We start from the raw sequence: 26,769 nt of genomic DNA, 5'->3' as shown, positions 1-26,769 counted from the left end.
TTTATCAAAAAAATCTGATTTTAAATTAAGAAACAATTTTTTTCTATTTTTTTTTAAATAATTGATTTTTATCCACCCTGCTTTGAATACAGTCTTTTAACCAGTTGTGCATCTACCTTATATTTATTTCATTTGACTATATTTCCATAGTTTGTTTAGGAGAATGTCATGTGGGACTATCAAAACTCTTATTAAAATAAAGATCTAGCACATTGCAGCTTCCCCCTTATCTACTAGGCCAATAACTCTGTCAAAAAAGGAAATGTAGTTGGTTTGGCATGATTTGTTCTTGACAAATTCACGTTGGCTATTATCCTCTAGATGCTTACAAAATAAGTCAACAAATTTCTTTTTAAATGGACAGCAATGGCCATTATGATTTTATCATTAGAATTATCTTTCTTATCAAGTTTTTTTTTATTATTATTTCCTATAGCCAATATTTCTTTTAACCATCAGGATTTCTACTGATTTCCAGCATGATAAGAGCAATTAATCTCATCCGTCAAGTTAACATAAACAACCTGTGAAGCTCTTCCAAATAACAAATCAAATACCGTACTTATAACACTTGGTAGGCCTTTCCTTAATATTTTCCCCCCAAAAAATAAGTGAATATATAAAAAGTAATAAAATTAGGGCTCTCAAACGATTAAAAAAATTGTGACTATTTGCGAGATTAAAAAAATTAATTGTGATTCATTGCAGTTTTAATCGCACTGCTAAACAATAATAGAATACCATTTATTTAAATATTTTTTAGATTTTCTGTATTTTCAAAAATAGGCTTGAGGGCTCTGGGCTTCAGCCCCCCCCCCCCCCACCCCCATCAAGGTGCAGGGCTCCAGGCTCGAATCCCATGTCCAGGCTCCGGCCTCCAGCCCCAGTCAGGAACTGGGCTTCAGCCGCTCTCACGGCACGGGGCTCCCGCCCAACTGCCACACCCGCCCCCTCCCCTTCAGAGCTCTGGACTGGAGCCCACTCCCCTTCAGCCCACCCGATGCTCTGAGCTGGGGCCGCTGCTGATGCCTCCCTCCCTGCCCAAAGGTATGTGATTAACGTGTTAAAGAAATTAATGTGTTAATTTTGTTTTCAGTTAATCTCCAGCGTTAACTGTGGTTAATTGACAGCCCCAAATAAAATACTTAGTATCATAGAACCATCCACTGCTAACGCCCTGCCAGTATGCTGTTTAGGTGTCAAATGTGTTATGCAGGATTTGTGTTGTCTAAATCATCCATCCTCCTTTTGAAAAGTCTAATGAAGGAGCTTCCACAACCTCCCTAGGCAGTCTGTTCATTGTCCTACTCTTCTTACAGTTAGGAAGTTTTTCCTGAGATTTAATCTAAATCTGCTATGCTGTAGTTTGAACCTATTGCCTCTAGTCCTGCCCTCTGTGGCAAGAGAATAACTTTTCCCATCTTTTTTATGGCAGCCTTTCGAGTATTTGAAGATCACTGTCATGTCCCTCCTTAATCTCCACTTTTCCAAACTATACATACCCAGTTCCTTCAGTCTTTGCTCATATGGTTTACATTCCATTCCTTTGATCATCTTTGTCATTTGCCTCTGGATCCTTTCCAGTTTCTCTACATCCTTTCTATCTATTAATGACCAAAATTGGACACAGTACTCCAGTTGAGGCTTAACCAGTGCTAAGTAGAGCATTACTATCACCTCCCGTGATTTGCATGTTATGCCTCTGTTAATGCAACCTAAAACTGCATTTGCTTTTTTTGCAGCAGCATTGCATTGTTGTGATCCACCATCCCAGATCCTTCTCAGCAGTGCTACTGCCAAGCCAGTTATCCCCTGTTCTGTATTTTTCCATTTGGTTTTTCTTCCCTAAGGGTAGCACCTTAAATTTGTCTTTGCTAAATTTCATTGTGCCCAGGATGAAGGCATTTTTTGTTAAATATTACCTGCTGTGTTTTACTATCAACAGTATCTCTTTTTTTTTAAGTCCCATCGGAGTTGCTTTTAGCTGAAAATATGAGAGAAGATTACTTTGTTGGACATAACTTGGAATTTCTTTAAAGCTCCATTTTACTTGAAAGAGCTTTTTTCAGAAACTGAATTGAAATACCAAGGCCCTAAATTATGTTTATTTCAAAGGTAAATTTTGCACTAAAATCACCAACACACAAATGGCATTCAGAGAAAGATTTTAATGTTTCAAAGTGTAATGATTTGTAACATAGATGCATTTAGTGGAAACTCAAGTCATGCTAAAATTTATAATTATTTCTAGGAAGATCGATGTTTTGAAACAAACTGCAGAAGAGATTTCTTCTAAAACAGGAAACAAGGTAAGTTTATGGATAAGTTTGTATTTTTATATTTTTTAATGAATTTTAAAGAATTTTTTTTTATTCTTTATATCATGAGTGATACTTTTATAAAGTCTTACAATTGCCTTTTTCTCCATTAATATATAGGTTCATACAATCCAGTGTGATGTGAGAGACCCAGCTTCAGTTAAGAATGCTGTTGCTGAATTAATCAAGGTGGCAGGACATCCTGATGTAAGTATGATAGTTATGAGGCAAGGACTTCAATCTTCAGTGAAAATACCCTGAGTAGTATGTGGGAACAAAAGTGATATGTGGTAGAAAAGCAACTCTGCATACAGAGACCTGCAGGAAAAAGACAGCTACTAATACAGCAGTAGTGCAGCACAAAACTAGTGTTTTATCTGTTTATCCTAGTTTTCTACAGTGCCTATCCCCATAGTATCTAGCTGGTTTTGTGTAGCTATTGAATGGTTCAGTAGCCAAATGGACCAAATCCTGTCCCCTTACCCATTCAAAAAGTTCCATTGCTATTCGAGTGGAATTACTTGTGTGAGTAAAGCGAGCAGAATGAAGCCCTACAGGAATTATTTTATTTATCTCTGGACTTATGACAACTGTCACATTACTATCAGAATGTCTTCCAAATTAAAAGCAGAAATAAGTCTCTCTCTCTCTTCCTCTCTCTTCCTTCCTTGCCTTTTTTTTTTTTTTTTTTTGGTGTATACAAAATATACAAAAAAGGTACCTATTTTGAAAACTAACATGTAAAGAAATTACCGATTAAACCTAGCAGGTAAACACTCTCCAATAACCTGCACACAGTCCTCAGCAACTCACTGTCAGCTAAACAAATCAGAACTCTACTCACAAAATGTCAACTTCCATATAGCCAGAGTAAAAAGATAAGCCTTTCCCTGTGCCCAGAAGGTGAACAAATAAGGCTATTTTGGACCAAAGCTAAGGGAGCTGGTTCCAAAGCGAAGGGCTTCTCACATAGGACTCTTTACCCCCAGTCCCTCTCTTTTAAGTCCAGAGGTATCCAGCTGTCGCATTATGGAAGAGGGAGATGGGCAGTGTCTCAAGTAGACAGGTCCCAAGATGGTTAGAGTTGTAGGAGAACTAGCCTGTTCAGTTTTGGGAGACAGGGCACATATGTCAGGCTGGCACTTAGAAGGGCTTTGCCAGTGTAGCTGTAGTGGTATTCCATATCAAAGCACTTCAAGTGTGGACACAGCTTAAACTGGCAAAACTGTGCTTTTGCCAGTATAGCTTAATGCAGTGTATAGGGCCATCAGAGGGCAGAACTTGGGGGAGAGAGATAACAAAAGCCCAAGGAAGGAAGGAAGGCAATAACTTGGCAAGAGAACAGAGTAGGGGATGTAAAGGAGAGGTCAGAGGACAAAAATGGGGTAAAGTGGAGGAGGGAGACAGCATGGGCTAGAAGTCAGGAAAAAATCCCACCAGAAGCCATGTGAAGAGAATATATACATTTTTTTTCACTTTCTTGGAGTTCTGTATCCTGTTTCAGTACCATATGTTACAAAACCACTTGACAGTGAGTCTGTTTAAAACATTTATTCTTTTATACCCACTTGTCCTCAATGGGATATAACAGTCAGGATCATTGAACACTGATATTAGCAACTTAGGAAATATTAGATATGTAGGTGGTTGTTTGAACTATTAGTAAAGATCCCTGAGTTTCACCACCTAAAATTCTACCAAGTTACTTGTCCAGAATAGCTTTCTTTCCGGTATTCACTATGGGAGAATGTCGTGGGGCTGGAACACCGCGTCATACTTTGGGGACGGGGGAAGGCTGTTATAGCCCTGTGGCAGAGTCCAAATGACCACCCTAGCCTCAGAGCAGTATTGCCTAATGGCTGGAGTCAAAATGGCTGCCCTCTTCTGCAGGGCTACATGGCCTAGTGGCCAGGGTCAATATGGCTGCCCCCCTTAGTCAGGGCTGCATAGCCTAATGGCCAGAGTCTATATGGTGGCCCTCCTCTGCAGTTTATGATGGATTATTTCCTGTCTGTCTAAACTGTACTTCATTTGATAGGAAGATTTTTACTTCTGTGTCTAGCAATGCCAAAAGGTTTCTTATACCTCTTAAGTGCTATGGTGAACTACCGTATATACTTGTTCATTAGCCCATTTGTTTATAAGCCGACCCCCCAAGATGGATAGGTAAAAAATAGTAAAAACTGTATGACACTTTCATAAGCAGACCCTATATTTCAAGGGTTGTCAAACTTTGGCTCCTGGCCCATCAGGGTAAGCCGATGGAGGGTCGGGACGTTTTGTTTACCTGGAACATTCACAGGCATGGAGCCCTCAGCTCCCAGTAGCGCCACTTCCTGCAGCTCCAATTGGCTGGGAACAGCAAACTGCGGCCACTGGACGCTGAGGAGCTCTGTGCCTGCAGATGCCCCAAGTAAACAAAATGTCCTGACCTGCCAGCAGCCTACCCTGGTGGGCCGGGAGCCAAAGTTTGCCAACGCCTGCTATATTTTAAAAGTTGGCATCACAAGAAACACTCAAAAGTTTTGCTAGAATTATTTTAATGTAATCCAACGAAAAACCTGTTATAATATGTAACGATATGTAATAACTGAACAAATATGTAACAAGTAAATTAGAACAAAGAGACTTTAAAAAGTCTTAAATCCTTCAAAGTCTGAATCAGTCTCTGATTCACCAAACAGTTCATTAAACTCGGCTTCAGTCACAGCTGCACCTGCATTGTCATCGTAGATGTCGGCAGTGTCATCTTCAGACTCAGATTCCTTCTCATCATCAGCCTCTGTTGTGTCATCTTCAAACATGGCATCATCTTCTGACCCATTGAATGCGTTGCTGATACAGCATTTCCTAAATGATTTTTCTATCATTTCCGAGGGAATGGACACCCACGCGTCCTTGATCCACTTGGTGACTAGATTGATTTCGGGCTTCATAAGAGTTCCGCCTTTTGTCAGCTTCGCCATGCCTGAGCACATCCATTCAGACCATATTTTGCATGGCCTGTCTTTAAAGGATTTGTTCAGGCAGACATCAAGCGGTTGTAGAACTGAAGTTAAGCCTCCAGGTATTACAGCCAAAGTAGTTTTCATATTTTTGGGCACATTTTTCACCTCCTCCGTCTTGCGTGCCCTGAACATGTCCCAAACGAGCATAGCAGGTTTCTTGAAAAGTGCTCCTGGTCTCTTATTCCACACTTTTTTTTCCAGCCATTCAGTAGTCCCACTTTCATCCATCCATCCCTTTTCGTGTGCACGTACGATGACACCAGCAGGAAATTTCATGTTTTTAGGCAAAGTTTTTTTTAAAGAAACAGGAGGGAGCTTTGATCCATTTGCCAAACACAATAAAACGACCATAAAATGGATTTTTTCATGGCCAGTGGTTTTAATTAAAACTGTGTTTTCACCAACACCGATTACCATTCTGTTGCTCGGGAGATCGAATGTCATCGGTGTTTCGTCCATATTTCCTATTTGTGACAGTTCAAATGCATATTTCTTTCGATATTTTATAATAAACCTTTGGAAAGATTAGATTTTTTTCTTCCAGATCTCTCAGCAGCTTTTGCGCTATCTTTGTTAGCTGACAAAGACAGACACAGACACTATGGTGGTTCATGAAGTGAGTACACCAACCCGCTGATGCGACAAACATTGATGGCTTTACTGACTTGTATTTGCAAAAAGAAAAGGAGTACTTGTGGAACCTTAGAGGCTAACAAATTTATTAGTCTCTAAGGTGCCACAAGTACTCCTTTTCTTTTTGCGGATACAGACTAACACGGCTGCTACTCTGAAACTTGATTTGTATTTGTCATCTTTCGACATTTGCAGAGCACGCAGACGAATTCCAGTTCTAGTGACAATGTACTCATTTTGTCAACATTCAACAACCCAATTATTGAGATCTTTCTCCAGCTCAGGAAATGAAGCGCACCTCGTTGGACATTTTTTCTTGCTTCTTGGCATGACTTTTAGTGTTGTTTTATTTTTTCGCCATTCTCTTACTTCTCATTGATACAGAATTCGCGAGCAGCGGCGCAATTATTGTTTGCTTCTGCATATTCAACAACTTTAAGTTTGAACGCTGCGTGATAAGCAGACCTTTTTCTTTTGATTTCACTGTTGTTCATTTTAAATACTAGTATGAAAATAGATTATTATTATTATAGTAGTTATAGATTTTGTAGGACTTTATACAGGAATGTCACCTGCTTTATCACTGTCAAATTATTATTCTTGTTTGTTTATTTCAAAACAGCCCTATAAATTGGCATGTCTGTGGGGATAATAGGCTGTTTCAGTTTTATTAGAGATTCCATCGATTCTGCATGTTATATTTTCATATTGGCTCGAGACTTATGAGGTCCATTGGTAGAAATGCATGAAGAGATCAAATTACTGCTCTTTTAGGATTCCTTTCAAGCCAATCTAGTCCACTAAACAAAGCCTTTGCAACTTTAAAAGGCTGCAGTATTGACATCAATAAATGGGTCGGCAGACTTTGGCTCCCGGCCTGTCAGGGTAAGCCGCTGGCGGGTTGGGACGTTTTGTTTACCTGGAGCGCCTGCAGGCATGGAGCCCCTCAGTTCCCTGTGGCCACGGTTCGCCGTTCCCAGCCAATGGGAGCTGCGGGAAGTGGCTGGGAACAGCAAACCGCGGCCATGAGGAACCCTCAGTTCCTCCCTGCCTGCAGGCGCTCCAGGTAAACAAAACGACAGTGTATTAAATATTCAATTCAATGGTTTCATAGAGTTTAAAATCAGCAGATTTTGGTGTAGACCCGTTTATAAGCCAACCCCCGCTCTTTGATGCGTCACTTCTTTACCAAAAAAATTCAGCTTATGAACGAGTATATATGGTAATTTCTGTATAACTTTTTAGGCTTGTCTTCTCTTGTTTTAGGTTGTGATAAACAATGCAGCTGGAAACTTTGTTTCTCCTACTGAACGTCTTTCTGCTAATGCTTGGAAAACAGTAGTTGATATTGTTCTTAATGGTACTGCCTTTGTAACTCTAGAAATTGGAAAGGAACTAATTAAAGTACAAAAAGGTAAGTTACACTTAAAGCTAAACAGTGCCTGAGGATTGTGACATCTCATTACCATTTACTGTCCTTGCTTTAAAACTTGTGTACAATAGCAAGTTTTGATGCTTTAAATAAACATTTTGGTAAATGAGTTGTATTGCTGTACAGGTTTGCAAGAAGAAACTTTTGTATAGTGCAAACATCTTTACAACACAGCACTACCTTGCAGAATCCATCATTTTAGTTTAGGACCTGATCCTGCAATCAGATCCAAAGTGAATGAGGCTGCCTACATAAATCTGATTGCAGGATTTGGACCTTATCTGTAAATTATTAAAAATAAGACTTTTCTTTAAATTACAAATAGTGCTATAACTCATCTCCTGTGTCCTTTCTCCATTTTCCTTTAATTAAGCAATGAACTATGTGGCATTCATTTAAATGGATTCAGTTAGGTTAAAAATCATGCTAAGTTATTTTTTCCCCCAAAAAAATACCATTAATGTTACTATCAGCACCTTAGATTTATTTAAAGTAAAAGAACTGCAAACATCTAAATATTGCTTTTTACTACATTTGAAGACTTTCTGAATTTCCCTCTACTTCACCAATAAAAGTAGACGTATTGGTTTCAGTCTTCTTTCTATTCTGTTTCCAGTCATTTTTCAAGTTCCAGGCTGTGATGTTTTGATGGCAAATACTAGAGGTTAATGTTTAACTTCAAGCAATATTTTTAAATTACGAAAATATTTAATATTAGCTTTTGTTTCTCATTTTTCCTAAATTCAAATTGTGATCCTAAAGTACTTGACAGAGTGTCTGACGGTAACTCTGAAAATTGGACTAATTGGTAATTCTGTTCCAGTGGACATTCAAATATATAGTGCCTGAGTAGGCGACAACATAACCAATTTTTTTTCATTTGTTTTAGGGGAAAATGTTATATGCCAGTATATAATAACTGGCAGATGTATGTAGAAAGCTCTATTTTTATTCTGGCACACTGCTTTGCTAATTTATAAAATGAAAAAAAATAAATCTTCCTTTCCTGCTCTTTGGCTAGCAGCAGTGCAAGTTCTTGGGTATGGTTTTCCATATGGTCCCTTTTTTATTACTACTTTTCCAGATTTATTAAGGCACACGGTCACACATTTGAGTCAATAGCTCACACTAGATAAGAGCCTAGAATTGTCCTGACTTGTATTTAGAAAGATTAGCTTTTTAATAGGTAAATTTTGGTAAACGTCGATTTCACTGTACGCACACAAACCAACAAAAAAAGTAGTTCCGTCAGTGGTGACAGAAATTTGCGCATAGGCGAAGTAAGAAAAATGCTGATTGAGAACTTAAGAATTTGATTTAATTATATTTACTCAGTATATTTTGACATGTGACATTGACAATTTGTGTTAAGACTTATATGAAGTGTTAACTTTTTGAATCTCAGTATCTACTGTCACTGAAAAAAATTGTCTGATCACACCCCATAATTTCCCACAACTGAGAAAATTTAAAAAATAAAAATTGAAAAAAAAAGCGTTAAACCCATGATTTCACACAACAGTGAACATTTCAATTGATAAAAATAAAAAATGCTTGAAAATAAACATTGATATCATCTGTTAAATATAAACAATAAAAATTGAATTCTGCAAAGCCTATTTGTATTGCATTTCTCTAGCTGCCTGATCAGATGGACTCGTTCATTCTAAGGTTTCAGATTTTTGTTGCTTTAACACAGTCTGCAATTATGTAAAAGCAGCAAAAAGTGTTTCCTTTCTAATAATAAACTTTGCTAAATATGTTCTTAATTATTGTACAATCACTGTGTCAGGCTCTTTCTTTCATACCTGAAACCATATTTACTGCTCATTAGATTGTAGTTTTAAAATCATCTCTTCATATATTTTGCTGTATATCATTATGAGCTTCATTATTATCTTTTTAACGAATCTGCGTATAACTACCTCTTTGTGCTTCAGGGAATCCTTGGGAATAAGGTATTTTAATTTCTATGGGATTTTTCCTTGGGAACATTTAAAATAGTAAATTGCTAGTGGAGTATAGACTTAATTCAAGAATGAGTTACATCATCTTCCGTTATTTTTGTGATAATTATAATGAAAATTCATAGTCTCTTCACTGTACATGAATATTGAGTAGTTCACTTTACATATGTGAGCCATCTCATCTTGCAACTGTAATGTAATCTCGTCCTCTATTATCCAAAACATACATTTATTCCAGAACGATATAGGAAAAATATAGAAGTGCAAGAAGTCCTATCTAGAGCATGAAAAGTAATAGCATGCATATAGGCTTGTTCCTATATTTTACCTGAACAAAAATCTGTTACTATCATAATTACAAAAAATGCTAATATGGTCATATTTATTGAGATTGCAGTCTTTATGACAACGTAGTACAACTTTACTCCAAAAAGTGTCCACGATGCTTTGAATTTGCTTTGCCATTGCTGTATGTTGATGACTAGAGTTTAAAGTTTCAAAGCTGTGTATAGACACTTTAGAGTATGTTATGGTCTCTGGTCAAATGGTATTTTTCATGTGCCACATGCAATGCATTCTGGAAATGTACAGTCAGTCCAATAACACTTAGGTACTAATATCTTCTTCCTACTCAGCATCTAAGATCCATCCCAACAGACAAATCTCTGTTGGGATGGATCTTAGATGCTGAGTAGGAAGAAGATATTAGTACCTAAGTGTTATTTTACTGCAGTATTTTACTGTTTTACTGCAGTAGCATCTTTTCTGGTCTTCCAAACATATACCTTGCTTCCCTTTAGTCAATACACATGGCAGCCATTAAAGTCAGCTTCCTTGTCTCACAATAGGAACTTGTCAATGTCCTTGTCAGTTATCTTCCCTGGCTCCCCATCTCATATCCCATTAAATTTAAGCTTCTTGCCTCTTTCTTCAAAGCTCAATGTAATTCTTTCCATCTCTACATATCCTTATTAAGTTTCATGGCATCCCTCTACCTTCCCTCTCCACTCTAATAGTGTTCACAGCCTTGGCCACCAGTTTATCGTCTTTCACAGTCGTGCTTTCTTCTTCATGGCACTCTCATGCAAGGCCTGTTCACGTTTAAGGCCCTCTGAGAGACCCACTTCTGCCATGCTGCCTTCAGTGAATCTCATTTATATTTTTTAAAATTCCCTATTTGTTGTTTCCCTTCCCCTAACCCATGTCTACTTGCCTCTCCTTACGATATGCGCTCCTTGGAGCAGGGACCATTCTTTCTTGAATGTTTGGGATGCACATAGTACATTGTGAGTGCTACTATAAACAAATATTTAATAGTATGCTAGCATACATCACAGCTGTTGTTACAGAGACACTGACATGTATTTTAGGTCCAAAATGTGATCTACGTTAAAACTATTTTTATAAATAGTACACAGTTTAGCTTTTAAGCTCTTTGTTGCAGGAAGTGTCTTACTGTGCATTTGTATTCTTCCTAGCAGAGTGGGGGGCCCCAATCTCTGTTGGGGCATCTATGTGTTACTGTAATACAAATTACTATTAGTAATCTGCCAGTCCATTGCCTCTTCATTTAAACATTATTTTAAATTTTAACATGAGATAGTGAAAACAATTAAATAATGCCTTTTAATGAACTGATACATTTACACATACACCTTGTAAGAGTGAACTGAAATACATATAAATAAAACATAGATGAGCCTTAACAATACCTGGTAAATATCAGTTTTGCTGCTTCTAAGCTGGGGGCACCTGGTTTTACTTAACATGCATTTAATAAACCTATTCCTTGTAAGTCTACTAATTACGAATAATTTATATCCTCATCGAAATAGATTTTAAAGTTAGTTTGGGGTTTTTTTGGTCTGTTTTTCTGTTCAGAGTCTCTGTATGGAGAATTTTATTTCTCTAAGGCTAATGGTTTTTTATTTTAATTCTCCTGTGAATTTTTCTCAACATAAATGTTTAATTGAGTTACTTTACTTTGACTTTGTATGTGGGCTATCCCCAAGACATAAAATGTTTGTGATGTGCATTGGGCAACAGTTCTAATTAAAATCATTATTCTACCTATAGTATTTTTTTTTAATATTTTAGTTTTACATTCACTAGCATAAGGAACTAGTGGTCTCTTTACCAGGGACTTATAGCTAATATTTTATCCGCCCCCCCTTCCTCCCCCCAACTACAGTAGGTACGCACTAATGATTGGGTAAGCTATTTTGAGTTACTGAGTATTACAAAAGAAAGTGAGTGAACAAACAAACAAAAATATTACATCACGAAAAGTACTTCATTTATGTTGTTGATTGCTATTCTAACTGAATGTATTTTATAAAAACAGTCTTTGTTAGGAGACCTCATTATGGCACTAATAGCAAGATTTAGTACAATTGTCAAGATTAACTTTGGCATATTTTCTGTTGCAGTATGAGTTACTGTAACCTGCTAAGAAAAGAGATCTCTGGGCACTAGAATAAACTTCAGTTTCAACCTCAAGCCCCCTACTGCAATTCGTAATAATTTAAGACTATGCTGAAATAAATAATTGTTCACATTGATGTTTTATGTCCTGCCCTTTCAGCCAGGAAGTGTGGGGAACTGATGGAAGCTGGAGCAAAAATAGCTGCCTGAGAACTGGGGGTATGCCTGCACTGCAGATGGAGGTGTAATTCCCATCTTGAGAAGGCACCCACGCTAGCTTTCATCAAACTAAAAATAGCAGTGCAGCCACAGCAGCACTAGCAGTGGCTCGAGCTAGCCGCCCGAGGACATCTCTAGGATCTTGGATTGGATTGTACTCAGGCAGCTAGCCCAAGCAGTTGCCTATGCCATCGCAGCTATATCACTGGTTGTGGAACACTACCGCAAGCAAAGCTAGCATGTGTACATCTACCCAAGTTGGAAATTACAGCTCTAATTGCAGTATAGAAATATCCTAAAGGCCTGGGCCTCAAGAAGTATCATGAGAATAGTATCCTGGCTCATGCCTTGTGTACACTAGAAAGGGTTTCTTGGTATAATTTCAGTGTCAGAGGGACTCTATAGGTGCAAGGACCTATTTGCACAATTCCAAATGCAGTATTGGGGTTTATAGTACCACCAAGAAAAAGAATTTTTATATATGGAAAAATATATATATATGGAAAAACTCTTTCATTTCAGGGACAGGGAGAATCGAAAGTGAAAAGAACAGCTGGAGCCAAACTTGTTTGAGTTCATTTTTACAGCTGAAAGTTAAATCCCTGAAAACAGATGATGCAAACACCAGTACTGTTCTGATACTTATGTTGATTTTAAGATTTGTAGCTCATCGTGCATGTTTAAAAATGTTGTCTTCGTGCATCTTACAGGGGCAGCATTCTTGGCTATTACAACTATCTATGCGGAGAGTGGGTCTGGATTTGTATCACCAAGTGCCTCTGCCAAAGCTGGGGTAGATGCAATGTGCAAGTGAGTAGTTGAGCATACCAGTGCTTTATCTTCACATTTCCCAGACTGGGCTGATAGGTTCTTTATCCACATCTTGTCAGTCTGGCAAAATTAAGCTATTTGACTGGATCATGAATGAACTCCTTAGCTTCCATTTTATGTAACAAGAAAGCAGTTGCTACTATCACAGCTTCTCATGGAAAGAAGAATTTAAGTTGTATTACTTTTGCCATCTTACTAGAGCAAAAAGATCAATAAATAGAAGTTTACTCAATTCCATGGAATTCTGCTGCTTAAATTTTTATCAGGATTATCTGCAATAATTCTTTTAATAGCATTACACAGATATCCACATTCATTCCCCAAACAAATACATCTGTGATTAGCAGCTATATGGGAATAGATCAGCATGAGGACTAGTACGTTGGCCCGAGGGTCGCATCACTGACACCTTTTTCATATAAAGGTACAAATCCCCTGCCCTGGCCTCAGCCTCACTCCACCCGTGCCCCGCCTCTTCCCACCCCTTCCCCAAATCCCTGCCCCTGCCCCACCTCTTCTCTGCCACCTCGTCCCCTGAGTGCACGGCTCCCTGCTCCTCCCCCGCCCTCCTGGAAAGTGCTAAGCGCTGCCAAACAGGTGTTTGGCGGCAGGAAGTGCCTGGAGGTAGGCAGAGGAGCCTGGACGCGGGGGGGAGGGGAGCTTGGCGGCGGCAGCAGGAAATAACTCTGTGGGGGTGCAGGGAGCTTGGCGGGCTGCAGGAAATAACCTTGGCCCACAGGCCACATGTTTGAGACCCCTGGAGTAGAAGATACTAACAGACAGTTCAGCCTGTACACTTCAGTAGAGACAATCAAATAGAAATTTTGAAAATATAAGTAGGTCAGGTATGATTATTTCTCTAGAAAGCAAATAAGGGACACTTTTGCTTTGTTCTTTTACACTTTTTTCATAGAAGTTGAGTATGACTTAAAAGGGTGTATTTCAAAGACTAGCCACCTTATTCATTTACCACAACAGATGTTTTAGCACCTTTAAAGAAACAGCATGTGCAAAGACGATATTGTTCATAAAAGGAAAACTGCATTTCTTACTCTGCTTTGTAAAACATATTGGAAGTTGGGGTTTGGTTATCTTATTTTTCCTAAAACACTTGGTTTGAGAATTATATTGAAGACTGCCACAAGTGTATACTGGTGGGATTTTCTAAAGTGCCTAAGTGAGATAGGTACCTAAATACCAATGATTGTCATTAAGGTATGCTTTATATGCAATATATACTTCAAATTGGTGTTACTGTATTCGTCAGTTGGCTAATTCAATGTAACATGAGATCCATGTGTGAGAAGATTCAAATCCAATAACAAAAAAAGTAAAAATATTTCAAAAAAATCTGAGAACCTAGGTCAGGATTCAAATGTTAAGTGTTTATAAATTTGACACATATACTTCCCAGAATTGTTTCTAAATTACATCCTGTTTAAAAATGTTGTACCACCAAGAAAAAGAATTTTTATATATGGAAAAAAAAAAATATATATATATATATATATGGAACATGTTAGACAACATGCTGTTTGAAATATTTATGCATTCTATTAATGAATTTTTAGGTCTCTTGCAGCTGAATGGGGTAGATATGGCATGAGATTCAATGTGATCCAACCAGGTCCAATAAGAACAAAGGTACATTTCTATTATTAAAAAGTGAGACATGACTTTACATGTGCTTAGGCCTGGCAGAAATTGATTTTTATTTTTGTTATAATTTTGATGGAAAATATTAATGTTTATTTTAAAGCATTTTATATATTTGTATTCATTTATATTTTCACAGTTGCACAAAATTATGGTTTTTCGGCTTCTTATTTTTTTCTCAAATTTTCACAATTGTAGGAACTTACGGCAGTCATACAATAATTATTTAATGACATTAGATGTTGAGATTTAAAAAGTTAAAGCTTTATAACTGTTAACACAAATTGTCGTCATATCAAAATATACAAAATAAATAGTCTTAAATCAAACTCCAGTGAGTTATCAAGCAGCATTTCTTTTACTTTGCCTATCTGTAAATTTTGATATTTGATGGAAATATATTTTAATCAGTTTGTGTGGGTACAGTGAAATTGATATTGTCATGAGGTGCTCCAATCACCGCCAGTCTAGCGTCTCCTCCTGGTCACTTGGCAGTGTTCTCATTCACGGCCCCGGTGCCACTCCCTCAGTAGCTAGAAGGGGAACCGGGCCTGCCCTCTACTCCAAGTTCCAGTCCAGGGACCTTCAGCTCAGCAGTTCTGGGCTTCCTCTCTATGTCCTTACTGTTCCATCTCTGGACTGCTTCCTACACTCTGGTTCCCCTTTTCTCTCTCTGGGTGTACCAGCTCCAGAAAACCTTTTCCCAGGGAGTGACTATCCTTTCTCAGCAGCTGTCCCTATCTTGTGACAGCTTCCTGGCTTTATAGGCCTCGCGTGTTTGTACACAGGTGAGCCTGTTCCGAATTAGCTGCCTGCAGCCAAAAGCTCCCCTGTTTGAAGCCTAATTAGCTGATTGAGCCACCCCATCACAGACACACATCGACATTTACCAATAAAAATCTAATCATTCCAAGTCTACATATGTTATGTCATGCAAACGTGCTTTAATATAGCATATCTCTTACTATAACCCTTTTGGTATAGATAAGACCAAACTTGGTTTCTTCAGTGATCCAACAGTGTTGTGCAACATTGAGCAAGTCACTTATACTCTCAGTAGTTTATTTTCTCCATCTGTGAAATGAGAGTAATTGTAAATGCTTCAGGATAGTATTTTCCCAAACTTTTAAAAGCTGAGCCTCCCTTCTCCCAATAAAGGAAAATGGAACTTCATGCCTCTCCAACTCCTCTGAGGGTTGTCTAAGGTTTACTTTCTTTTGAGAATTTTAGTTAAATGAAATTAAATGGTATTTTTAAACAGGTCTTTAATTTTTTATTTTAAGAAATGACATATTTGTCTGAGGAAAGCAAGGCTTTACAATAAATTCTGTGGCATTTGTTTGTAATTCTTTTGAATACCACATCCAATCAATTCCAAAATTTCAGGGAATGTTGTAGGCATCAATGGGTAGAACCCTATTGATTTTGGTGAAAATAGGAAAAGTGGAAGGAGGAAATTGGAGGACACACGGGCCCCTGGCATCTGGTTAGCAGACCCAGCAGCTTCAACTTCCTTTACAATTGTGTATATATCAAAGAACTGGTTTATGACAACCCTTAATGCCTTCCAGCATAATAATACCCACCATCTCAGCTCTGCTGATCCTCCCAGTACAGTTTAAAAATGCTGACATCCTGAATGACTTATGTCCCAGACAGAAAGAAAAGAAATAATAGTGGTGGGGGAAATGGGGAGGTTCACAGAAGTCCTGGTGATTGGGTGGCAGGGAGGAGAACAGGGGGAACCCTGGTATTGAAAGGAAGGGGGAAAGGGAAAGCATAGAAGAGGGAGAGAATAGGGGAGGCATAGAGCCCCTGGCATGGGAGACAGTGATATGGGTGAAGGGAGACATGGGGGGCACACACAGCCTTTGGCATGAATGATGGAGTGGGGGATTTGCAGGGAGTCCCTGAACTAGAGGGGTATGGGAGGTTGACAAACATGGAGCTTGTAGGGGTAATGGAGCAATGCAAGGAGCCCCAGGTGAGTACAGTGTGCTTGGCCTACAGATACAACAACGTGTGCAACTCCCTAGTCAATATGGGATGTTAAATCAATGAATACAAATTATTTTATTATTTAAAACTGAAATAAAACATTAATTGTCAAGTTTACAGTATCACTTCACAGCAGTTTTTAGTTCTAGTTGCATGTGCTAAGTGTTGACATTTAATTTTTTTCTCTAAAATACAGTTTCACACTCATTGACTATGTTAAGCACAGGTCTTGGCCTTGGCTTCCTCTCAAGTGGGCTTAGATGCCCTCATGGGCAATTTTGGCTTTGCTTCTCAAGCAGAAGTAAGGGAAATAAACCCACCCTGTCGTCACTTAGAGTAGATTTTGTAGACCTTCATAATAAACCTTGAATAATTAAATACTTTACATTAACTATTATCATTGTATCTGAGTTAGTGGGGCAGCTCATGCTTCGGGGTATTGTTCAGGCTCTCTACGAACTAAGGTAGGCATTGCTGCATCAGGTGCTTGTGAGTCAAGTTTTCAAGATTCTCTGCAACTGTAATAGCTGGAGACTTACTTTTTTAATGAAAGCTGATATGCTGGAGAACAATGGAGAGGCCTATCTTTATTCTACCCGCACTTGTCCTAGGGGAAGGGGCCCACACTTTGGGAAACACTGTTTTAAGTAACCATAGGAGGAAAAGAAAAGTCCTTTGTCAGTGCCAAGTTATTAGATATACAACCTGGTATTTTAAAAAATAAGATCATTAAGCAGTTATGTTACTATATATTACTATTTTACTGATGTGTTTTACTAAATAGCACTGTGCTTGCATTGACTTCAATTATGTTTTCTTAGGTTTCTGATTTTGCTCAGTAAAGTTTATTCGTGTTAGTAAAAGAGTCCATTTGAGTGAGGTTTTTCTCCCCAAGCTCAGCCATGTCTTGCACTGTCCCCAGATATTCAAATGCACTTTAAAGCCCAAAGCTATCTAGATTTATTCTGTTCGTTGTTCCTATTCAACCAGATTAAAGGATGCTTGCTTTTCAGTTTCGTTATTCTGTGCTATGTATGATTTTTGGTTTTGTTTAAGTTTCCTCTACATTTCTTTAGTAGCTCTGCGGCATTTTCGTTTTTCTCAAAGCTTTATTCTGCACGTTTTCAGAAAAAGTGCACAAGACGCTTACTAGAGCCTCTCTTTACTGCTTTCTAATCGTGTAGAAGGGTCACTGCTGAACACCATGAACTGCTTTGTTAAATTCTGGTGTAACTGGTTGACTGAATTTACCCCAGAATTTGACCTTTGTCTCCTGTTCTCTCTTCACCCAGCCCCCAATAAGCATGGGATTGTCACAACACTCCTACTAACTGTTAACTTGTGTATTAAGTCTGATACCAGAAATCAAATCTTAGTTTGAATTTATTTTCTAGTTACTCAGAACATTTTGCTGAATGTTGTTGTTGTTTTTTTAATTCTGTAGGGTGCTTTTAGTCGTCTTGACCCAACAGGTACATTTGAGAAAGAAATGATTGGGAGGATTCCCTGTGGCCGTCTGGGAACTGTAGAAGAAATTGCAAATCTTGCCACATACCTCTGTAGTGAATATGCAAGTTGGGTGACTGGAACAGTAAGTTTTCGTTATTCTAGTTCATGCTGTCACCAGTATTAAGCTTATAGATGATGTTCTGAGTGGTGTTGAGAATTTTTAAAGAAGCTTTAGGTGCTGTAGCATATTTGAGAACTTAGCAAAAGAAATTGCTAATTTGAAAACTTTAGGTTCATTTTTAACCTAGTCAGTTAATTATATTTAAGGCTATGATTTAGTAGCGGAGGTCGCGAAGTCACAAATCCGTGACTTCCAGTGACCTCCATGACTTCAGCCTGTGGCGCTCGGGAGCTGCCCATGGGGGCCGGGAGCAGCGGTGTACACCTGCCGCCGCTGGCAGCCCCCAGAGCTCCAAGACGTCCCAGGTGGCGGGGGAACTCCTGCAACTCCCAGCCACCCCTGGCAGCAGGGGAACCCCTGAGCTCCTGGCTGCGGTGTGGGCCCCTGGAGCTGTGGGTGGCAGGGGCACCCCCGAGCTCCAAGCCGTGGCGGGCGGCGGGAGAACTCCTGAGCTCCCAGCTGTGGCAGGCAGTGGAGGCCTCTGGAATTGCTGGCAGTGGGAGCACCCTGCAGCTCCCTGCCCCCAGGAGTAGCAGGGGAACCCCCCAAGCTTCTGGCCGCAGCAGGCCCTCAGGGCTGTGGGGGTACCCCAGAGCTCCCAGCCCCCGCAGATGGCAGGGGACCCCCGAAGCTGCAGGCGGCTCAGTCCCCACAGTTCCCAGCTGTGGGGTGCGGGGGATCCTGGAGCTCCAACACCCAACCTGCAGTGGGGGCCCCCGGAGCTCCTAGCCACTGCACAGCTGCCCCGTTGCACGTGGTGTGGGGACCCACAGATCACCATTTTGTCAGGGATATTTTTAGTAAAAGTCACGGACAGGTCACAGCTTCCGTGAATTTTTCTTTATTGCTCGTGACCTCTCCGTGACTTTTACTAAAAATATCCTTAGGATGACCAGCCAGCAAGTGTGAAAAATCGGGACGGGGTGGAGAGTAATAGGTACCTATATAAGACAAAGTCCCCAAAAATCAGGACTGTCCCTATAAAATCGGGACATCTGGTTACCCTAAATATCCGTGACAAACTCTTAGCCTTAATTATACTTCACTCTAGCTACTGGTTTTAAAGCACAGAGCTTCTTATAAGAAGTGTTGCATTCATTTATTCTGAGTGTATTTTTTAGTCTGAATTTGTACAAGTTGAGGTTGATGTTTCCAAACCCTGATATATGAGAATGCTAATGATACAGGAACTTAATAAAAAAGCACCAATTTTAAGTGCATTGCTTCCTTTTCCCCAAGGTTATTAGAATGGATGGTGGAGAATATGTTTCTATGGCTGGAGAGTTCAATGACCTGAAAAAGGTAATAAGTTACATGCATGCTATTTACATACAAACATACTTAAAAATTTATATAAAATTGTATGCAGACCCAAGTGAAATGCTATTTCTTCTTATATTATGTAGGTTACCAATGAGCAGTGGGATATAATGGAAGCATTAATCAGGAAAACAAAAGGCTCTTAAAATACTCGTCTTATCTTCCTTTCAGAAAGTATCACTGGAAAAGTACCATTAGCTGTAAATCACACACATATTAAGAAATAATCTTGTTAAACATTTTATTGGCAATTCTAATAAAACATTTTTAAATTGGAATATGTTTTGAATGAGTCATTTAAACTTACCCCTTAATTTGACTGTTTTGTTCCCATAGGCAAATGAAGTCTTCTGATTAGGTACGTAAAATATTCTACAGCTTTGAGTAAAAATTTCTATGCCATGCTGTAGAATTAGTTCCACTTCTCTTCTTGTTTTAATGTGGGCTGGTCTACATGGTGTGATAGCGTGCACCAGTTGGGGTGTAAATTCTAGTGTGCACCAGCATGTCCAGAGTGCACCAGCACTAACTGGTCCATGTGGGACCTGGCTGGCGCATACTAAAAGTTCCCCAGTCTCCATTAACATAGTCCCATTTCAAACAGTACTATGTTTTCAGGGAGTAGGGATCCTTTAGTGCAGTGGTCCCCAACGCGGTGCCTGCAGGCTCCATGGCGCCCGCCCGGCCATTTGTGTGCACCCACCTACTGATAACGGAGCGCTTCCGCCGTACAAACCGCTGCCGAGGAGCGCGGCCGCCGGACAACCAGCTGCCAAAATGTCGCCGAAAGTGGCAACGCCAAGAAGCGTCGCCGCCGAAATGCCGCCACGGGAACATGAATATGCTATTGCAACAGAAAGGTTGGGAGCCACTGCTTTAGTGCGTGCTAGCAGGATCCATATAGGCCAGTTAGTACATGACATACTGATGTGTGCTAGAATTTACATCCCAGCTGGCACACATTAAAACATCATGTAGACAAACCTGTATTTCAACATTTTTTCTCAGTTCAGATATTTGCATATTTTTTAATTATCATTTCAGTTCCAGTAATGTTTCTGGAATATTTTATTGAAAAGATAGAAGATAAACTGATGAAAACTACAAAATTAAGATGTAAGCTTTGCACTCCAGTATTAGTTCCTGATCCTGTAAACACTTACACGTGCTTTGCTTTTCTACCGTGAGGAGTCAATGGAACATACATAAGTTTTTGCAGAATTGGAGCCTAATACTGTTGTTGGGAGGAAGAGTGTAAATGATTAGGGAGTACTAAGGTACATCTCACACAGAAGTTAAAGACTGAATACTAGTTACAATCTTGATTTTGCTGACATTTTTCAGTCTGTGTTGCATCTGTTGTAATTGATGTTAAAAATTGCATTGAAGACTGGGTTTGCCTTCCTGAATACATATATATTTTCTTTATATATATTTTTGCTCCCTCAAAAGTTTTGAGTAAATGCTCTTGAAAAGAGAGACTAGTAGCTCCTTCGGTGCAATTGTGATTCTGAATCCTTTACTCATTGTCTGATATCACTTAGGGCAGGAACAAGGCTCCACCATTCCTGTCTATCGTGCTATTTGATGGAATGGCTACCTTGTATTTCCATAACTTTTTTATGAGAATAGGTTGTTGGCCTTTCACTCAACCTGAAGGCTCAGTGGATTGCTTTTTGTCTGATCTCTGCCCTTTGACCTGTCTGGCTTGGGTGGCTCTACGAGGAGTCCAAACTCGTGCTGCTAGAGTTCTCATTGGCACATACAAGCCTTCTCACTGCATCAAGGTGCAGTCTCCAGGGAAGAGCTGTTGTGAGTACTAGTGACACATTTTCTGCATGACTAGGCATGTCTGCTTAGGAGGAACTTTATTAAAACTAGAAAAGGAGACTTGTAAGTCAGGACTGAGGACTGCATTGGCAAAGCTTTGTGGAAAGCTTGCACAGCACTTGCCTTCACAAACCGGTGCTATTCTGGTCTATGTTGAGTAGTCTGTAATGGAGGGTTCTGGGGTAGGAAAGATCAGTGGTATGTGGGAGGGAAGCAGGGCTAATACAGGCAGTGCTGCCAAATCTGCAGCCTCAGGGGGTGTGAGGGGATGGTGAGAGGGCACTACTGCTTGTGTGATATCTACTGCCAATGTTCCAGTGCCGCATGGTGTGGAACACAAATCGCTTATTGCCAAGTGTTCTGTGGGATTGTAACTAGTGCTTATGCCCATAAAAGCAGGATGCTTTCTCCTATATTAGAGCTCAGGCACATCACAGGCCCCCAGACTTTTTTCCTGTTTAACAAGAAATCTCTATCCACTGTGTTTTTAACTCTCTCCACAAGTGTACACATCAGTTCTGGATACAGTGCCTATTCCCTGCTTCCTCTGGGACTGATGTAGCCCTCCCTCCATGTCTAGTATGGCATAGGAATTTTGATCAGGTCATATGCTGGACCTTGGGCCTTTTAGCTGGGAACCTAATTGAACGACTTTGTTAGGGGCCCCAGATTTCCTTGAACCAGCCCTGCAAACAAGCAAGAAAGGAAGGTAACGAGCATTGGGAGTACTGGAGAAGAGGAAAGGAGCTAGTGGGAGCTGCAGAGACGGACAAGCTCCCTTGGATGTGAAGTTACAGCTACTTTTTGAAGTAAAATCATGTTTCTAGGGGACAGTAGCTATCACATCAGTGAATTGTATGATCAATCCTGTGAACTCAGGATGAACTCATCCTCAACGTGGAGAGACCATGCAAATGACTACTCATCATCGCTCTTCAAGCCAGAATTAAATCTGGTCTCTTCAACTGTATCATGAAGTTTTTCCTTTTTGCTTTAGTAGGTGATTTGCTGTCTTGATGAACCTTTTATAATTCTGTGCATTAAGGATGCTCTGTAAAAGTGAAATGTATTGTATTGCATTGTTCAGCGTGCACATAAATAAGACTCTACAATATATTAAACCCATTTCAGATATTTTATATGGAGAAACAGGGAGTGCAGAATAATTTTGCAGTTACTATTGAAGACGGAATAGAGCTGACCTGGAGTGTTCCTCACTGTGATATTACAGTTGCTGTTTACCTTTTGTTGCCTATAGGAATTCTCTCCTTTAGAACAACACAAGTTCTGCTAAGACCATTGGTGGTGGTGTACCAGTCTGAGAATCTGCCTCGCTTTTGTATGATATTTCTATTTTTGAGGTCTGTCTGTTCATTTTAGATTCTAAACTCTTTGGACAGAGATTGTGTCTTCCTCTTTCTTCTTTACATTCTGATACACACTGACAGCACTTTAATAAATACAAAGGTTGAAGTGGAAGGTAATTTGTAAACTGACTTTTTAACCCCAGCTTGCATCTCATGCTGGTATTAACTAGCATTTTTGCATACAGATGGTTTCTAATTCTGAATTGAGTGTTCTCTTTCCTGTAGAATTGGGTCATGTAGCTGTTTTGCTGAACAATGTGCTGTAACTCGTATCCCTGCTTTTACACTGTTAAACTGACTTAAATAAAATACTACCGTGCTACCATAATCCAGTAAAATAAAACCATTCTTGATGTTTTAATACATTGGCCTGATTTTCAAGGTGTAGAGCAATTGTTGATTTCAGGGGGATTTGAAGGAGCTCAGCACTTTTGAAAATCAGGCCACTTATATTTAGATGCTTAACTATGGATTTCTGAGCCGCCTTTTAGGCACCTAAGAAGAATGTTATTTCAGTGTGTATTGCTAAAAAATGCTTAGGATGGAAGATGTACTGATTTCTAGTAACAATGCAGTGCATAAGTTCTCATCACACAAAGTTAGTTTTGCCTAATGAAATCAACCCTTTAACTGACAAAAACTTAAATACAGTTTTTGTCAGTTAAATTGGATCTTGAAAAAACTTGTCTTGTTATATTAAGCACATCTTACTAAGAAAGCAGCATTGGCAAACAGTGTACTGATCTATATTTGACCTTTGCACAGTGTGAGAGTTGCTGCTATAAACATTTTTAAATTTTCAGTGGCCTTCAGGTGAAGAGTGAGGGCTGGGCCTCGGGGTGCAACATGGGCAGGGCCATGGCCTGGGTCAGGCGAGGCTTATGATACCTGCCACCCATGCTGGGGGTGTGGCCCCATCACCAGCACCCTTAATTCCACCACCTAGGCCTGAAAGCATAAATTCATAACTTTGCTAGACACTAAAAATCATCCAGTGAATGGAGACACTGGCTTTATTACTTATTACAACAATCTATAACCCACTAACAACCCCTCCCTGCCCAGATGCCCTTTTTCTCCCTCTCTGACTGGACAGGTGTTAATGGATCTCTTCACCTTGAATGGGCCCTTGAAATATGTGTTAACTACTTCTGCTAAACAATCTGTTCCACCTGCGGAAGAGCTCTGTGTAAACTTGAAAGTTGTCTTTCTCACCAACAGAAGTTGATCCAATAAAAGATATTACCTCAGCCAACTTCTCCCTCAAAACAGAACATGTCAGGCCTATGTGCAACAGTGAATGAATGCATAAATCTCTCCCTTCAAGCTCTATGTTCAAATCCTTATTAGGTTGCCCGTGAAAAGCTTTGTTTTTCTTTACTCCGGGTAGTGGTCCTTTGTCATAGATGTCAATTGTGCATTGTTAACAATTTCTGTTTAGGAGATTCCTGAGGGACCTCATGTTGTGAATATCATGTGTTGTAGGCCAAGGTTGGGGAGTGTTTTGGCACTGCCTAGCTTTAATTAGTTAGATCAATTCAGTAAGTAAGGAATTTATTTATAATGCATATAATTGAAGTGTCAGCCGTAAAGGTAATGAAGACAACTTTTTTTTCTAAAGTACAATAGAACTTTGTTGTTTTACACTTCACTAAACTATACACTTTAAAATGCACATAGACAATGATCTTCTCAGTCGATTTAGTAGCAGATAGTGTGGTGAGGTCTCCATTGTAACAGCATATTTTGTAAAATGTATATATTTAAACTCCAAAATATTATACTCATCTTACATAGCACATTTGCTTGCATATTGCATAGTGTTACATTTTAGTAGATTATTTTGTTAATGAGTGAGTAATTAAACATTTTAGTAACTAAAATATATTATTTCCTGTTTAACTACCTCTATATAGGTTTCTTTATAGAGTCTGAATACAGTATACAGGAGCCGCAGGTATAATTAATATTTTAGCTGTCTATTATTCTTCCAGTATGATCTTTCTGCTGCCACCAGATATCTCCCAGAATAAGCAACCTTAGGGTTTGACCATCACCAACTCCTGTTGTCTTCAGCACCTCTCAGGTGCCAGACTTGGAGGAACAATTCTAGGGAGGTGTAGATGTTTTAAAAAGCAGGCGTTTTTACAGTGATCCTGACTTACTATATTTGCTAGACTTGACATTGTATTAATATAAGACACGTCATTGTTAGCCTGTCTTTTTTAATTGCTATACTTCAGTGGAAATATGGGCTTGTTATGCATGATTTAAGAAACAATGCACATGTAGAGGACTCAAATCTTCTTTATATATTCTGTACAGTACCACAAGGCAGCTGGTTTTAATAGGAATGGTAGAAGTGAGACTTTGGAACAAATCTTTGATAGGCAACTTTTCTTGTGTTCTGGAAGCCAGATTCAAGTTTAGATGATATCTTTCTATCAAAACAATTTAACTACCTCATCTTTCAGTCTAATTATTGTACCAAACAGTCACTTTAAATCACAGATACTATTACAGTGCAAGATGTTTTCACCTTTACTTTTAAGTGTTAAAATAAGGCAAAATCCATTGCTTCATGTGCACAAAATCTATCCACAATTCACTTTAATCATATATATATATATGTGTGTGTGTGTGTTAAGCCTAGAGGCAGATAATTTATTCACTGTTCCTTCACTTAAAATACACAATTATACTTTACATTGCATAGAGAAAAGAGGTGAACCAGAAGCTGAGTAATCAGATCACTGTGCCTGGAGTGAGGTTGTCATTGACCTGTCTTGATCTGACTCTAAACAACTTAGTGCGTTATTTTTTTTTCCACTAAGAATCACTCTGTTGCCTCCTCCTTCTATCTTCTACTTACATCTATCTCAAGATCAGAGAGTACCCAGTACACTTGCTGCTTGAGACCACTTGTATCTAATTAAACCGATTTGCCCCTGTTAGATAAGTTACTATGGATGCATTTTAGGCATTGTGTCTAGCTAATAAAATAATCTATTGAGCTGGGATTGCTTCTGAAACAACGCACTTTAAGTAGAGGCAGCTTAGGTTGATTGACATTAAGACATAGACCTAATTCTCTTCTCACACCACTATAAATTGGGAGTAACTCCACGGAAGTCTGTGGAGTTATGCTGGCATAAAACTGGTGTAAGTAAAAGGAGACCCACACCTACAGAGCACAATCAGAAAAAAGACAGGAGCAATTATAGTGTGCTTTCTGCTTAAAAAAAATTCCCCTGCAGAGTAATCTAGTTTAGAGTCTGATATATAAACTACTAGACTTGGTGTTGAATTAGTACTTTGAGAAATGGATTGTTTTTTAGTTTAATTAAATTCCAATAATTTTCTCCATTAGAAATTTAGTGTAAGATGCAGGAAGCACACTTAAAACAAATTATTTCCTTGTTTTCTACTTGCTCAGAAAATCCAGGAAGTAGACAAACTAGACACGAATAGTCTTAGTATATTAAATTTAATTATAGGTTACACAGAATGATTTAAAAACAGCAGTTTACTAGAATAATTTTAACCTGCAGTATGTGCAAATAGTTTAGAAAATGGATTGTCATAGTCTGACACAGCAGTTTTCATGAGTTACACTTATTGTATTATGCAAGTGTGTGTATTAATTATCCTATCTGTAGTTTAGCCAGGTTTCCAAAACAGATTAAAGGTTTGTCAAGAAGTTCTGTCTCTTGTATTTCTTAGGTGCTTATCACCTTGTTTAAATTTAGTGAAATTAAACAACTAAATGGAAAATATGTTTGTGAACAGCAGCACTGGTAGCTGTTCCAGACATCTGCTGTTTATAGATGTTATGTCTGTATGCCATACTTTCATAAGCTCTCCTCATTAACTGCAAAACTGCAAGGAGCATAGATTTGCAAGTAGGTAGTCTGACTACTGAAAATATTTCTCACCAGCTTGGTAAATCACTTTCAGTTCAAATAGCCCTGATCATCATTCCTACTTGAAAACAGCATTTTTACATTCTGCATTTAAAAACCCGTATTTAGTCATACACTGAAAGAGCTCTTTGGGCTTTTACTTAATATGTATCATTGAACAGAAGTGTTGCAAGTGTCAAAGGATATGATGAACAAAACAGTCTCAGCAAAATG

General features: G+C 39.0%; 1 protein-coding gene across 1 annotated transcript in view; it reads left to right on the top strand.

Annotated features, from left to right (window-relative positions):
- Window positions 1-19,714, top strand: part of DECR1 (2,4-dienoyl-CoA reductase 1) — a 47,350-nt gene extending 27,636 nt beyond the window's left edge. The window contains exons 3-10 of the mRNA XM_073330617.1: window positions 2,252-2,309; window positions 2,439-2,525; window positions 7,226-7,373; window positions 12,712-12,811; window positions 14,404-14,476; window positions 17,931-18,077; window positions 19,356-19,418; window positions 19,523-19,714. Coding sequence (XP_073186718.1) covers window positions 2,252-2,309; window positions 2,439-2,525; window positions 7,226-7,373; window positions 12,712-12,811; window positions 14,404-14,476; window positions 17,931-18,077; window positions 19,356-19,418; window positions 19,523-19,582 — 736 coding nt within the window. The 3' untranslated portion in view covers window positions 19,583-19,714. The remainder of the gene's footprint in view (window positions 1-2,251; window positions 2,310-2,438; window positions 2,526-7,225; window positions 7,374-12,711; window positions 12,812-14,403; window positions 14,477-17,930; window positions 18,078-19,355; window positions 19,419-19,522) is intronic.
- The last annotated feature ends 7,055 nt before the right edge of the window (window positions 19,715-26,769 follow it).

Source organism: Lepidochelys kempii, chromosome 2 (assembly GCF_965140265.1).
Source record: "Lepidochelys kempii isolate rLepKem1 chromosome 2, rLepKem1.hap2, whole genome shotgun sequence".
NCBI classification, from domain to species: Eukaryota; Metazoa; Chordata; order Testudines; family Cheloniidae; genus Lepidochelys; species Lepidochelys kempii.
Note: the sequence above shows the minus strand (reverse complement) of the source record. Positions and strands in the feature narration are given on the sequence as shown.